General features: G+C 41.8%; 2 protein-coding genes across 3 annotated transcripts; one reads left to right on the plus strand and one right to left on the minus strand.

Moving 5' to 3' along the window:
• The first annotated feature begins 1,353 nt into the window (after positions 1–1,353).
• On the plus strand, positions 1,354–3,438 carry LOC123510622 (coiled-coil domain-containing protein 8 homolog). Its single transcript, XM_045265908.1, has 2 exons — positions 1,354–2,737; positions 2,770–3,438. Exon 1 carries the CDS (start codon positions 1,486–1,488, stop codon positions 2,692–2,694), a length of 1,209 nt encoding a protein of 402 aa, XP_045121843.1. The 5' UTR covers positions 1,354–1,485; the 3' UTR covers positions 2,695–2,737; positions 2,770–3,438.
• A 3,098-nt stretch (positions 3,439–6,536) lies between these two features.
• On the minus strand, positions 6,537–9,961 carry LOC123510545 (glutamate receptor ionotropic, delta-1-like). 2 transcript variants are annotated; one of them, XM_045265809.1, is made up of 10 exons: positions 9,577–9,961; positions 9,092–9,192; positions 8,842–8,932; positions 8,520–8,678; positions 8,191–8,395; positions 7,826–8,040; positions 7,558–7,716; positions 7,242–7,348; positions 6,921–7,084; positions 6,537–6,760 (listed from the first exon to the last, which is right to left on the minus strand). In XM_045265809.1, the coding sequence occupies exons 1-10, from the start codon at positions 9,754–9,756 to the stop codon at positions 6,687–6,689; spliced, it is 1,455 nt and encodes a 484-aa protein (XP_045121744.1). In that variant the 5' UTR covers positions 9,757–9,961; the 3' UTR covers positions 6,537–6,686. The 2 variants fall into 2 exon arrangements, with proteins under 2 accessions (XP_045121744.1, XP_045121745.1); XM_045265810.1 differs by lacking the exon at positions 6,537–6,760 and having other exon boundaries at positions 6,879–7,084.
• Positions 9,962–15,000: the final 5,039 nt, after the last annotated feature.

Below are 15,000 nucleotides of genomic sequence, written 5' to 3' on the forward strand. Positions count from 1 at the left end.
ACAGGGGCTACACGTGAAAGGAGACACACCCAAATATCTCCACCCGGCCGGGGAATCGAACCCCGGTCATCTGGCTTGTGAAGCCAGCGCTCTAACCACTGAGCTACCGGGCCGTGTGTGTGTGTGTGTGTGTGTGTGTGTGTGTGTGTGTGTGTGCTTCTTCCATGTTTCCAGTTGAAGAAAAACCGGTTGAGAGGTTAAACGCTATTTCCCCATGAAAATATATCCCCTTTTCTCTCCTCTCTCTCTCTCTCTCTCTCTCTCTCTCTCTCTCTCTCTCTCTCTCTCTCTCTCTGGAGGTCATCGTCCTTCACAGGTAAACTCTCCAGGGATCCCTCCGTTCCCGACCCCTTCCACACACATATACGTACACACTTACACACACACGCACACACACACACACACACACACACACACACACACACACACACACACACACACACACACACACACACGTCAGGTACAAGTTGAGATGCATAAATACGATATAAGTTACACCAAACAGAGTAATCAGAGAGGGTTGAGTCTCTCATCATGAGGAAAACACTCGGAAGAAACCAAAAAAACAGCACGAAAACAAGATAACCGCAGCCTCGCTAATCGCGGCGTGAGGAAGCGGCGTCGGTCAGTCCGGAAGGTCGCAGTGAGTTTCCCAGCGCAGCAGAAACAGTTCGTGGCGTCGATGATCTGCGGGCACCGTTAGCCGCCTGACCGGCCGGGTATATAAGGCCAGTGGGAGGCGCGGCCTCGACCACTGGCTGGCTGGAACGCATCGGCAGTGACACGCTGAGGTGGAGAGTCCCTGACCGAGACACTGAAGTGACATAGGCACGTCACTACACAGTGGAAAGTGGTTGACAGCCTCAGGACGTCCCCATCCCCGCCCCTCAAGGTCAGCCGCCGCCATGATCCCACGGTGGTTACTCCTGGTGGTTGTCGTGGCGCCCTTCGTCCACGCCGTCGACAACGATGTGGTGACGGTGCCCAAAGACCTGATGCGGTTTATCTTGGGATGCCAGAGCGCTGACGTCTCTAGGCAGGGCGCCGTGCCTGTGTACTCAGTGGACATCGACGAGAAGGAAGGCACCACATCACAAAAGTTCGGTCTGCTCAACATGGACGAGCTGGACCACGCCCTCCGTCTCACAGTGGACAACGACAACGTGGTGAGGCAGATCATGGCGCAGGTCAAGGAAGCAGTCAGCGCCTCAGCCGAAGGCGCAGCTAGACAGGGCGGGGAATGCAATGTAGAGAACAAGATCAACATTGCCCTGCCGACGGATGAGATTGGTCAATTCAACGATAAGATGCAGGAATTGTCGACTAAGAACCACTACCTCCTGCTGGAGCAGCTCAACAAACTCATGGATTTCAGGTTTAGTCAGCAGAGCGACAGTACGGAGAAGATGATCAGACGCAAACTCAACAGAATCGAGAACAAGTTAAATCTTGTCTTCCAGCACCTCGGGGTTGAAGTGGACGACGATGACGACAACGACCAAAGTGAAGACGACGACGACGAAGGCAACGACGACGACGCTGCTAAGATTCCTGATATACCCGAGGGTGATTTCCAGGGTCAGTCACAGGCAGAACCAGAACCAGAAGCAGAACCAGAAGCAGAACCAGAGGCAGAACCAGAAGCTGAACCAGAGCCTGAGCCTGAGCCTGGGTGCAAGTGTAAGGACAAGACCAAAACACAAACTGGTTCACAGCAGGACGAAGCAAAACCTGAAACGGATATGGATCCTGAGTGTGAACCTGCAAGTGAACCGGGACAAGAGACTGGAAGTGAACCGGAACAGGAGGCTGGAAGTGAACCGGGACAAGAGACTGGAAGTGAACCGGAACAAGAGGCTGGAAGTGAACCGGGACAGGAGACTGGAAGTGAACCGGGACAGGAGGCTGGAAGGTGAACCGGGACAGGAGGCTGGAAGTGAACCGGGACAGGAGGCTGGAAGTGAACCGGGACAGGAGGCTGGAGGTGAACCGGGACAGGAGGCTGAAGGTGAACCGGGACAGGAGGCTGCAAGTGAACCGGGACAGGAGGCTGCAAGTGAACCGGGACAGGAGGCTGCAAGTGAACCGGGACAGGAGGCTGCAAGTGAACCGGAACAGGAGGCTGGAAGTGAACCGGGACAGGAGGCTGCAAGTGAACCGGGACAGGAGGCTGCAAGTGAACCGGGACAGGAGGCTGCAAGTGAACCGGGACAGGAGGCTGGAAGTGAACCCGGACAGGAACCCAACAAGTCGTCTGAAGCAGCATCATCGGAGAACACATCGGGAGAGAGCGACGCCACGCAGCCAGACACCGGGGACAGCAAACCCTCGGAGGAGAAGGAGAAGCCCTTGGAGTCTGACGCAGAATCCATCACAACTTTAAAGCCGCGACCAGCATCCAAGCCCACGCCCATGCCGGTGTCCGAGCTCCTCGTCACCACCATGGGCCTCTTCGACAGCCAAGAGGACGACAAAAGCCCCGAGAACGTTTCAGATCCTAATGACTCCCAGTCAGACGAGCGGGCAGAGGGATTCGAGCGAACATCACAAAAGAACCCAGGAACTTACGATAACCTCTCGCTGGTGAGACCGCTGGTGAGGCGACCCCCGCTCCTCGCCAACAACCCGCTGCCCACAGTAGCCCTGAGGAGGCGCGTGCCGATTCATGTGCCGGGGCCGTTAGTGCGGGAGTAACTAGCGTCAGCACTGTGGATGGACTGATCGACTGAGTGATTGAGTGAGTGAGTGGGTGGGTGAGTGAATGGGTGGGTGAGTGAGTGTCAATGCAAGGAAGACAAGTCATAAACGGAAGGACAATGACGCGTTAGCAAGTTTAGAGTATCCATTTGCATTGCTGTTTGCACTGCAGTTTGAGCTTATGCAATTATCTAATTTTCGGAGACAAAATATCAAACTGTACTGCTTCAGAATGGATGTATATGTTGTATCCTTAGTTACGTCAAGTCTGTAAGCCTTAAACTGTACACACATGTACAGCTGACGTGTTGACATAAGCCATGCAGGAGTGGCTCCATACACACGTACGCTCCCTACCGCCACCTCCACCAGGCTGTCATTCAACCACTCGGTTGCTTACATGACAGACTATAGGAAATATCTATTGTATCCTTTAAGTAATTAGACTAGCTCAAAATTTATATATATATATATATATATATATATATATATATATATATATATATATATATATATATATATATATATATATATATATACATATATATGTAAACATTGGAACCGTTGCTCAGAATACAAGCGTAAGTTTAGAATAATTCCATGTTTATGAAGATAAGCAGCATTATTGAGCCATCTCGTCGTTAGTTAGGTGTTTCCTGTTTGTGTTTTGCTTTCGAGGCATTATTACTTTAGGCTTCACGTGTTTCCTTTTTTCCCTTTTAAATAAAATGTCCACGCGAATTACTGTTTCATCATTCCAGATGATAAATAAAATACGAAGCATAATTGAATAAAAGATAGGATAGGAGGATTTCAAGGCACAGTTAATCAACATGAATATCATGTCAACAGTAGAAATATAGCGGGGAGTCAACCCGAGGAGTAAAAAATAGACCACTATTGAAATAAATAAAGGTGGCTGAGAATACAGGTGTCTCGAGACCGCTGGAGGAGGAAGAGGAGGTAAGGTTCTGAGGTTAAGACATCAGGTGACCAGGAGGTATGTGTGTGTGTGTGTGTGAGCGAGAGAGAGAGAGAGAGAGAGAGAGAGAGAGAGAGAGAGAGAGAGAGAGAGAGAGAGAGAGAGACTGTCAAGGTGAAGGTGAGAGACTGTCAAGGTGAAGGTGAGAGACTGTCCAGGTGAAGGTGAGAGACTATCCAGGTGAAGGTGAGAGATTGTCAAGGTGAAGGTGAGAGACTGTCAAGGTGAAGGTGAGAGACTGTCAAGGTGAAGGTGAGAGACAGTCAAGGTGAAGGTGAGAGACTGTCCAGGTGAAGGTGAGAGACAGTCCAGGTGAAGGTTAGAGACAGTCAAGGTGAAGGTGAGAGACTGTCCAGGTGAAGGTGAGCGACTGTCCAGGTGAAGGTGAGCGACTGTCCAGGTGAAGGTGAGAGACTGTCAAGGTGAAGGTGAGAGACTGTCAAGGTGAAGGTGAGAGACAGTTCAGGTGAAGGTGAGAGACTGTCAAGGTGAAGGTGAGAGACTGTCTAGGTGAAGGTGAAGGTCTTTGCATCTCTCCTTGAGACTCCAATATCAAGTACTGCTAACAGACCCTCAGGTAACAAAGTAATCATTGGCTTACCTGTGCCTGATCGCTCTCTCTCTCTCTCTCTCTCTCTCTCTCTCTCTCTCTCTCTCTCTAATCAAGAAAAAAATATAGAGGTACGGGAAAAAAAATGAAGAGGGAATGAAATGATGGAAAGAAAATGCAAAAATGTGAAAGTAAAAATGAAGAGAAAGATAACGAATAGGAGGGAGAAGAAGCGGAAATAATTCAAAGAGGAAAAGGAAAGGAAAAAAATCATGAAAACAAGTAGAATAGGAGAGGAGGAAGAGGAAAGCGAGAGAGAGGAGGAAAATATATAAAAGTGCAGAGGGGATGAAAGATTGGAGGAAAGGAGAGGAAGACGGGAAAACTATGAAAGAAGGAGAAAAGAAAAAAAGAAAAGAAAAATAACAATTAGGAGAGAACGAGGAAGAGGAAAAGAAAACGAGTGATAAAAAGGTGAAAGAAAACGGAAGGGGAGTGAAAATGAAAGATAAATAGAAGTATAGGAAAGAATAAAAAGAAAGAAATACAGAGATATATAAAAGAAGAACCAGCAGATAAAGAAAAGGCAAGAAGGTGACTATACGAAATATCAAAGTCACTCCCTGAAGGTCAAGAACACTGGGTTGGGATGCTGACTTGTTTATACACAGCAAGATAGGACGTGGGGGAGGGAGGAAGGAGACGAGATGGAGGCAAGGAGAAAGGGAGAGTATGCAAGATGGATGGAGGAAGAGAGAGAGAGAGAGGGAGGTAATACTTGCAAAAACTAATTGAAGGGAATGATGGAGAGATTTGTAAAGTATATAAGATCAAAAAAATTAGCAAGACAGAATGTGGAGGAGGGAGGGAGACGAGATGGAGGGAAGGAGAAAAGGAGAGTTTGCAGGATGGATGGAAGAAGAGAGAGAGGAGGAGGTAATACTTGCAAAAACTAATTGAAGGGAATGATGGAGAGATTTGTAAAGTATAAGATAAAAAATTAGTGAGACAGAACGTGGACGATGGAGGGGGACGAGATGGAAGGAAGGAAAAAGGGAGAGTATGCAGGATGGAGGAAGAGGGAGAGGAAGGGAGGTAATACTTGTAAAAAATAGATGAAGAGAATGATGGAGAGGTTTGTAAAGTATATAAGAAAAAAAAATATTGAGTGTTGATGGGCAAATGGAGGGCTGGATGGGTGGATGGAGGAGAGGGAAGCTATGCAGAGTAAAAATGGAGTTAAGGATTGCAAGATTGACAGGAAGGTTCAAAGAAGAAAGAAATGAAGAGGATAAATGAAGGATATTTTGTTATTTTTCTGGTAAATTCTCAAACTCTCTTCTTGTTTCTATATTTCCTTTCCTCTGTATATGACGAGCTCTTTCAAGGGAGAGGTTTCAAGACAGTGACCCTCCAATATTTGCTTTTACATTCGTTTCTGACCATTTGGGGAAAGGCACCTCAGGGCACCTTTTCTTTTCTTCTAGCCCCTTCAGCACCATGACGCGTTTCCATATTTATTCTGCTTACTATCTGGTGATTTTATGCAGCTTCAGAAACTAATGTGAAGGATTAAAATAGTGAAGACTTACCATTAATCTTCTGACCTCCATAGACCCTTCTTAATGTCAGTAAAATGGTCTAGTCGTACACAAATCTCAAGGTAAAAATGTGTCCCAGTACTGAAGGGTTTAATTTTGTTGCCCTTGGCCGGTGCTCCTCCTATGTAGAAAAAAGACAGGAAGTTGAAGTGCCCGCAGCTTAGAGTACATGAAAGAGGGAGGCAGAGAAAGAGACATGAAGGGAGGGATGGGTGGATGAGGAGAGTAAGAGTTTGCAGCCCAGGGTACATGAAGGACGGTGGTAGGGTGGCAGGGAGCGACGGGGGAGGACGGCAAGGGGTGAGGCACTGCCCTGCTCATGATGCCTGGCAGGGGTCCAGCTCCTGTCGCCCCAAGCACCAGGTGGAAGCGAAGCAGGATTCCTTCACTGATTATTCCTTACCTAGACGAAGAGTCCACAAGGAAACCACTCTCTCTCTCTCTCTCTCTCTCTCTCTCTCTCTCTCTCTCTCTCTCTCTCTCCTAAACTGTGTTTTTATGCACTAATTTCGGGTCCTCCTAAAGCTACGGCTTCTTGGACCTATGGCCTTAAGTTATGTTCACCAAATTTCATCTAAAATGTATATTGAATAGCCTAATAAACATCTCTCTCTCTCTCTCTCTCTCTCTCTCTCTCTCTCTCTCTCTCTCTCTCTCTGAACTACCTCCTGGGCAACGTTCTAAACTCGGAGAATAAGACTCATTGTTGTATTGGTCAAGCACTGTTATTGTTAAGTCTCATAACATCACCTAGATAGGATGTCGTTCAGAATGAGAAGATAAGAACATAATCGTAATACAACGCGTGTACTCCCGTTGTTGTGAGTCGGAGGGTGGACTGTGGAGGCTCAGGGCTTTAGTAGGGAGTACGTCGTGAGGCAAGGCTGACTATCATTTCACACACCAACACCAACACTGCCGTTAATATTCCTGCGAGGCGAGAGAGAGAGAGAGAGAGAGAGAGAGAGAGAGAGAGAGAGTCAGCATCTTTACCTAGTCTTTGTTTATTTGCTAAGTTTACTAATGATGCTTGTTTAACAGTCTACATCCTGGAACACTCAGCACCGCCCCCAGCCCCTTCCCGCCTCACCTCCGACGAAGACAGTGAAGACGCCGTAGAAGTCCCCGAGGTCGAGCGCTCGCCGTGAGTCGCCTGTGTCTGAGAGCTTGACATAGCGGGTGCACTTGGTGAAGTTAGAGAGTGCTTGGTTGTAGAGGTGTGCCAGGATGCCGGTGTCGCGCAGCTGCTGGAGGCTGAGTGAGCGGTACAAGAGTAACAGTTAACGTGAAGCGATTAATGCATTATGATAAGTCAACTGCTAGATTCCCAAAGCCAGTAATGTCCACACGCACCGGTTGTCTCCTCCCGCCACAGCTACCAACACCAAAGCAAATAATCGCCTCTACTCACATGTTGTCAATCTGTGCGCGGTACACGAACCCCTTGGTGTAGCCCATGCTCATGCTGAGGCCGGAGAAAATCGGCTTCTTCACGCAGTACATAGGGCAACTCTTGGTCTGTCGGACGAGTCACTTACTTTATCAAACGTCAAGAATAGCCTGATTTCAGTGGTGAACTAATGGTCTTTTGCTGAACTTTGGTGTCAGAGATTAAGCCTGAATTTACTCGTTAAACAAATGAAGAAATAAGTATTTAAGCAGATTTCAGTGCTTGTGTCACGGATAAAAACATTCTTCACACCTCACTCGCATCATGTCACACTCACTACAGAATATACAAAATTAATGGCGTTTTCTGCCCCAAGGCCGCTGCTGACGACGGTGTAAAGACCCTCAGCGCAATCGAAGGTGCCGCGCAACGTGTCGTGGTGCGGCTCGATAGCCTGTTGGCGGAGGCGGTAGAGAGCAGAGCCCGGAGGAGCAGCCTGGAAGACATAGAGATGCAGTGCCTTTGTGAAAGCAATAGTAATTTTAGTCGTTCCTTCCGTCTATCAAAGAGTGTGAGTCAGTGAGGCGATGAGGCTGCACGCTCACCAGGGATAGTCTGTCCATCATGCTGCCTTTAAGCACTAGTACAGGAATGTCTGTCTCCAGAAACTCCTCCACGTTGTCAAAAGGCAGACGCAGCTTTGGTGAGATCAGCATCGCTTTCAGGTTGGAGCGATACACGACACTAATGATCAGAGTCATGAATATCCAGACGGCAGCGGTGACCCGCATCGCAAAGCCTCGCAGCCTCCACTCCGGGCCTGCCAGGGGCGGGGAGTGAAGGAAGACCAAGAAAAGCAAAAGTATGTTAGACGACAGCCTCTTAATAACATCATGGCACCATCATTAGCTACCAGAAACAACAGCAGCAGCAGCAGCAGCACTAGCAGCACCAACAACAATTAACTTACACTGCCCCACAAAAATCCCGAAGGTCCACTGGAAGATGTCGGCCAGGGAGATACTGCGGTGGTGCGGCTGTTCCTTGACTGTCTTCATGCTGGGTGAGGAGGAAGGATAGGAGTAACGGAGGGAGAGCAGTCTGCTGTACTGGCTGTCTATCACGAAGGCCGCGCCGGACATCACTACCAGCGCTATCCCGAAAAACACCCACACCTGGAATTGAAATGCCACATCAGGATATAACCAATTTCTTGCTGCGCCATGTTAACTTACTTATTACATACAATTATACTAGAATTGTTATTCTCCTCGTCTTTGTCCCACCCTTCGTTCTTACCAGCAGCGTGAACGGCCTGACGAAACCCATCAAGTCTGAATCAATCCTGGGCCGCTTGTATATTAGAGTCTGAATGTCCATGTAGAGATGAACACTGGGGTCCATGGCAATGAGGCGCTCGTCGCTCACGGTCATTGGAGTGCCGCTCATGTCCACCTCCTGTCACGGAGAATTATTGTGTTGCTAATCGTATAAACAATGAAGGAAAGGAACAATAACAAGAGCAGCAGCAGCAGTCATAACAAAATGAAAAAAAATATGCACAATGTATTACAGTAGACAGGCAGAATACAGTCGCTGCCTTGCTGCCGCTTCCACACACCTTTCGTTTCAGCATACCCATCATACCCGTCCAGGTTCCGTTGTCCAATCGCCGCCCGAAGAAGTTATTGGCCGCCGCCGTGTACTCCATGCTGACACATGACATAGACGAGGGCATAAGTAATAATTTCTTTAATAACAAAACAAATGCAATACATAGAACAACACAACAACATTGAGGCTCGCAGTGACAAAAGCCTCTGAAATTAAGCTCTTCAATAGAGCAGGTAGTACCATGAGAGCAGACTAACCACACATTGAGCCTCTCAGCGATGATAGCCAGAACTTGCATCATGATTCCGCGGAAGTTGTGCGGCGTGGGCCTCCTCGTGAAGTCCGTGAAGGGAGCGTACTGAGATGGGAAACATTATCGTGCCATCATATTGTATACTTCCATTCCGCCTTCATTTCTCCCCATTAGACATTATCAAAGTGGCCGCGTTACTCATAAAAGTGATCAGTCGGACATTTGAGACACGTTATATTAAGACATTAGAAGAAACTGGCTGTCAAGTAGACACAGTGATTTGGTTATTAATTAATGCAGCGTCAGCCAGGCCTCTTTATATAATAGTATACAAATGTGTAGACAAATTCACAAACAATGAGGACAAGATGTGTAATGCAAGAAATGTTATGTGTGGGTTAATTGACTTCATTCCTGCAGCTTCCCTGAGGTTCCCGTGCTATTATTTCAGTCTGAAGGTAAAACAGAGTAGGTGATGGCGACACTCACTGACTCCAATGCGACTAGCATACAAGACGAGGAACGATTTTGGCTGTCCATGATGTTTCCTCTTCTTTCCTCTTGTGCTCTCACCGCCTGCACTGCCTCGTCTCCAACCTCGCCGACACCACCTTTTGCCAAGCCACACAAAGCCACGCATGTGTACTCATTCTCCACAAACAAATGCATCGAGTTTAATTACCGACAAGATGAAACGTAACTATTTTTCTTACCGGTTGTACTTGCGTTAGATTTTCCCACGTTTTAATTAATTTGCACGGCTGGTGGCGATGATGCCGTGCCACGATAGGATGCTTTGATACACATGTCTGTGTGTGTGTGTGTGTGTGTGTGTGTGTGTGTGTGTGTGTGTGTGTGTGTGTGTGTGTGTGTGTGTGTGTGTGTGTGTGTGTGTTTCTGGGGACATGTGTGACCCCTGCACTAGCCGGACGCAGCTGGGGAGCGGTGACAGCTCAGTGGTCGAGTCAACGTCCTGAAGGTTAAGCTCACAAGGTACACACACACACACACACACACACACACACACACACACACACACACACACACACACTCCCCTGCTGGGCTAGTCAGCACTCACACTTGAAAGATGACACCGCCAGGTTGGAGTGGAGAGGGATGACCTCACCCGCCCACCCAAAGAAATTCCACCCACGACGATTTCTCCACAATAAAAATGAATAAATAGATAAAAAAATCATCCCAATTCCCGCTACAAAATATCCAACCAACATAATTCCTCTTAAAAATCAGGTTTGGGAATATTTTTGAGATTTTCTTTGAAGTAAAGTTAGCTAAGGGGAATTTACGGTATAGGGGGATTAAACTCTTTCTTGGAGGAGAGCCTGTACTTCCTGCAGATGCCATAACTCCTCCCAGCAGGCCGTGCAAGGAGTAACAGTTACAACCTCAAGCTAGAAACAATATTTTGACGGATAATCCCAAGTTCAAGTCAGCATCACACTACATTTAATTTATTCATTGTAATTGTTAGGTTTTACTGCTCTTGTGAAGGAGCCACCGAGTGTGGAGAAAGGGAGGGGTGACAAGTCCAGCTGGTTGACACTTGCCAGAAAAGAGTTCCCTATGAATTGTCATTGGCTATAGAAGGAGACAAAAACATCCTTCAAGTCTGCCAGATCGCGTGTATGATATTCTCCGTTTGATAGACGTGTGGTGGTGTGCTGTGTGTATATTTCACCTCAGGATAAAGTTAACAGAAAGGGTTTCATATGAATCGTAATTGGCTGTTGAGGGAGACATAATATCCTTCAAGTCTGCTAAATTGCACGTATGATCATTTACCTTCAATATACGTATACTTGTGTGTACGTATATCTTCGTTCAGTATACGTGTACTTGTGTGTACGTATATTTTCCGTGATGATAAAATCTTTATGATACATAATAATAATGCGCTTAAGAAAACAATAGCACTATATTACTGTGGGGAAATTCCATCAAAGGATATTATTTTTCATATTTCTATCCATTATCCACGCAATTGCATCAACCATCCAGCGTTGAAAAAACCGATGAAGTGTAAATTTTGAAATCCTTTTACTGCAATGGACGTCCGTAACAAATATCCAAAGCTCTGTAAGAACCGCGGGAGTGGAAGCAGAGGAGAGAGAAAGAAGAAACAAGGCAATTTGTTAGGAATTCCTAGTGTTAAATGTTATCCAACCACTCTCTGGCAGCCAATCACCTCTAAGGGACACACTCATCGATGCTTCTGTCTCAGCTGAAGAGGCGAACTAACTAGCGGCAGTACTGAGTGAAAGAAGAAAGTAACAAAGCAATGTTTGGAGTTTCTAGTGTAGTCAATCTTTCTGGCAGCCAATCAGCTCTAAGGGACACACTCATAGATGCTTCTGTCTCAGCTGAAGAGTCGAAGTGCGATTGAGAGAGAGTGAGAGAAGGATGTAACAAAACAATACTGTTAAGAATTTCTAATGGTGAGTGTAGTCCAACCACTTTCTGGCAACCAATCAGCTGTGAGCATAGGAACACTTGAAGACACTTTTGTTCCAGCTAAGGAGATAAACAGTCATCAATTGTCTAATCTTTGATCTTAATGGGGAGAGAAAGAACTCACCAGCATCCCGTCATGCTTCACGTCTCCTTCTTCCGTCCCTTTAGGCATCTTTACGACGTGCATGCTGAGAGGCTTGGCTGGCGGCGAAACAATGGCGTGTCTTGTACATGACTTTGTGCACGTCCTCTAGCGGGATGGTCTGTTTGCCCCCTCATGACTCGTGTGTCCCCGGGCAGTGTTTCTCTGCGGTCTGAGCAACCCCGCCGCAATGATAAACCCTTTCACCGCTACACAATTTGTCATTTTATCATTAACAATTATTTGAATAGCAATTATTGAACTAAACTCTCTTACATAATTATTTACATCCAAAAACACAATTAAACTCCTCTTCTCTCTTTTGCCTCCTAATCACTTTACTGATACAAAAATGTCCCTTTAGTACCTTCAGACTGTCTTGGTGGATATCTTTAAGAAATAAAAAGATACCTAAATGAGAAAGTTAATAAATAATAATCATAACGACAATAATGATAAAAATGGTATTATAAAAATTATAATAAAAATCATAAATAAAAAATAAAATAATAATAATAGTAGTAGTGATAATAATAATAATAATAATAATAATTATTATTATTATTATTATTATTATTATTATTATTGTTATATTATTATTATTATTATTATTATTATTATTATTATTATTATTATTATTGTTATTGTTATTATATTTATTATACAAATATAATAATAATAATAATAATAATAATAATAATAATAATAATAATAATAATAATAATAATAATAATAATAATAATAATAATAATAATAATAATAATAATAATAATAATAATAATAATAATAATAATAATAATAATAATAATAATAATAATAATAATAATAATAATAATAATAATAATAATAATAATAATAATAATAATAATAATAATAATAATAATAATAATAATAATAATAATAATAATAATAATAATAATAATAATAATAATAATAATAATAATAATAATAATAATAATAATAATAATAATAATAATAATAATAATAATAATAATAATAACACACATAATAATAATAATAATAATAATAATAATAATAATAATAATAATAATAATAATAATAATAATAATAATAATAATAACAATAATAATAATTATAATAATAATAATAATAAATAATAATAATAATAATAATAATAATAATAATAATAATAATAATAGCTTTTGAACCCTAATAATACATTTTTATTATTTTTTACCGTTATTATTATTATTATTATTATTATTATTATTATTATTATTATTATTATTATTTTTATTTTTATTATTTAGTATGACTGCTATCATCATAATTAATAATATAAATAATATTGTTATTATTATTATTATTATTATTATTATTATTATTATTATTATTATTATTATTATTATTATTCATTATTATTATTATTATTATTATTATTATTATTATTATTATTATTATTATTATTATTATTATTATTATTATTATTATTATTATTATTATTATTATTATTATTATTATTATTATTATTATCATGATTATCATTATTAATATCATCATCATTATTATTATCATTATTATTATCATTATTATTATTATTATCATTATTATTATTATTATTATTATTATTATCATTTTTACTATTTTCACTATTATTGTTATTATCACTATTATTATTATTATTATTATCACTATTATTATTATTATTATTATTATTATTATTATTATTATTATTATTATTATTATTATTATTATTATTATTATTATTATTATTATTATTATTATTATTATTATTATTATCATTGTTATTATTATCATTATCATAAAAATTATTATTATTATTATTATTATTATTATTATTATTATTATTATTATTATTATTATTATCATTATTATCATTACCATAATTGATAATAATAATAATAATAATAATAATAATAATAATAATAATAATAATAATAATAATAATAATAATGATAATAATAATAATAATAATAATAATAATAATAATAATAATAATAATAATAATAAAAGGTCTATTAGGAAGGAGATCCAAAGCTTTACAACTTTCAATACGTGGCTATCTTATATTCCCGTCTGTGTAAGCATTTAACTGAATAACCGATATCGATTCCCCGTGAAATGAAATCCTAAAAATAATAAAGCAACACAATTCAATAAAACTAATGGAAGAAGAAAAAGCAGCATAAATCAAAACGTATAACAAACCACTCCGCTTCCTGGCTATACAAACATTGGTGTCACGCTGCATCTACTCACTCACTGATTCCTCTACACAGATATAAGAAGACTTGTACTCTGAAACACTTCCCCGCAGTACCTCCCTTATTTCAAGAGGCTGTGGTTGATACTATGACGGTCTGTAGGAGTGTTTGTACGGTTGAAGTGACAGATTAAGTCCTATATCATCAACAAGAGAAACACGTGTGAAAACTCTGCTAATCATCTCTGTGGCCTTTGAAAACAGTCGTGGTGAGGAAGTGAAGTGCTCCTATTTGCGGGCCTTCCCATGCGGCCATGCTCTTTGTCGGGTTCTGATTCCATTACCTTGGTGAGTGTTGATGCCTACAATGGTTTCTGATTCTGTTTTGTCGGTCGGCAATTTGGTGGGCTTGATTTTTTTTTTTTTTTTAATGTTGTTGCCTTTACCCGGTGTTCTTTCTTCGTGACAATAAGCACATGAATGGCTAAATACCGAGCACACACACACACACACACACACACACACACACACACACACACACACAGGAATGGCAGCGTGGCATTTCCCCGTAATGAAACTCGCTGATGAAGAGCAGTGATAATCTTTTTTTACTGCTTGCTTTCCCAGAATTAAATCAAAAGAACTCGTATGTTGTTTCAGTAAAAAGAAAAAAAGATGTAATATGCCAACCAGTTTGTTACTTGCTTGCTCTTGTCTCGTCCTTCCGTTGTCTGCCTCGTGCATTGGTGACATTAAAGTGGCACATTCATTTTGTCGATACGTACACGCTACACTGATTTTTTTTTGCGTAATTATGATTTTTATTTTTTTTCGTATGACAAGAAGTAGCATACCAGCCACTGTCAACATTATAACACTACCATTTTTTTTTTCCCCCCCAGAACACTTTGTGGTTTACATGGCACAACTGCGTGGAACAAAAAGCATGACGGCAATAACGTTCTCTTCACTTCTACATATTACGATGCACAACACCATTTCAGCGACCTCCATGACCTCATCGTCTCTGTCGCAGACATCTGGCACTCTGGTATCCATATCGCGGCTTGACAAACTTTACTAATCCAAACGGAAGTAAGGAAATAATAATTGA

This window comes from Portunus trituberculatus, chromosome 29 (assembly GCF_017591435.1).
Source record: "Portunus trituberculatus isolate SZX2019 chromosome 29, ASM1759143v1, whole genome shotgun sequence".
Classification (NCBI taxonomy): Eukaryota; Metazoa; Arthropoda; class Malacostraca; order Decapoda; family Portunidae; genus Portunus; species Portunus trituberculatus.

What these genes read in the sequence shown, in the direction of transcription:
- LOC123510622 (XM_045265908.1), top strand. Translation starts at nt 1,486, where the DNA reads ATGACGACAACGACCAAAGTGAAGACGACGACGACGAAGGCAACGACG.
- LOC123510545 (XM_045265809.1), bottom strand. Translation starts at nt 9,756, where the DNA reads ATGCATTTGTTTGTGGAGAATGAGTACACATGCGTGGCTTTGTGTGGC. An exon ending in GCTGAGAGGCTCAATGTGTG is followed by an intron (nt 8,933 to 9,091) that starts GTTAGTCTGCTC and finishes GTCATGTGTCAG; the next exon opens with CATGGAGTACACGGCGGCGG. An exon ending in CTTCACTGTCTTCGTCGGAG is followed by an intron (nt 6,761 to 6,920) that starts GTGAGGCGGGAA and finishes CTCGCCTCGCAG; the next exon opens with GAATATTAACGGCAGTGTTG.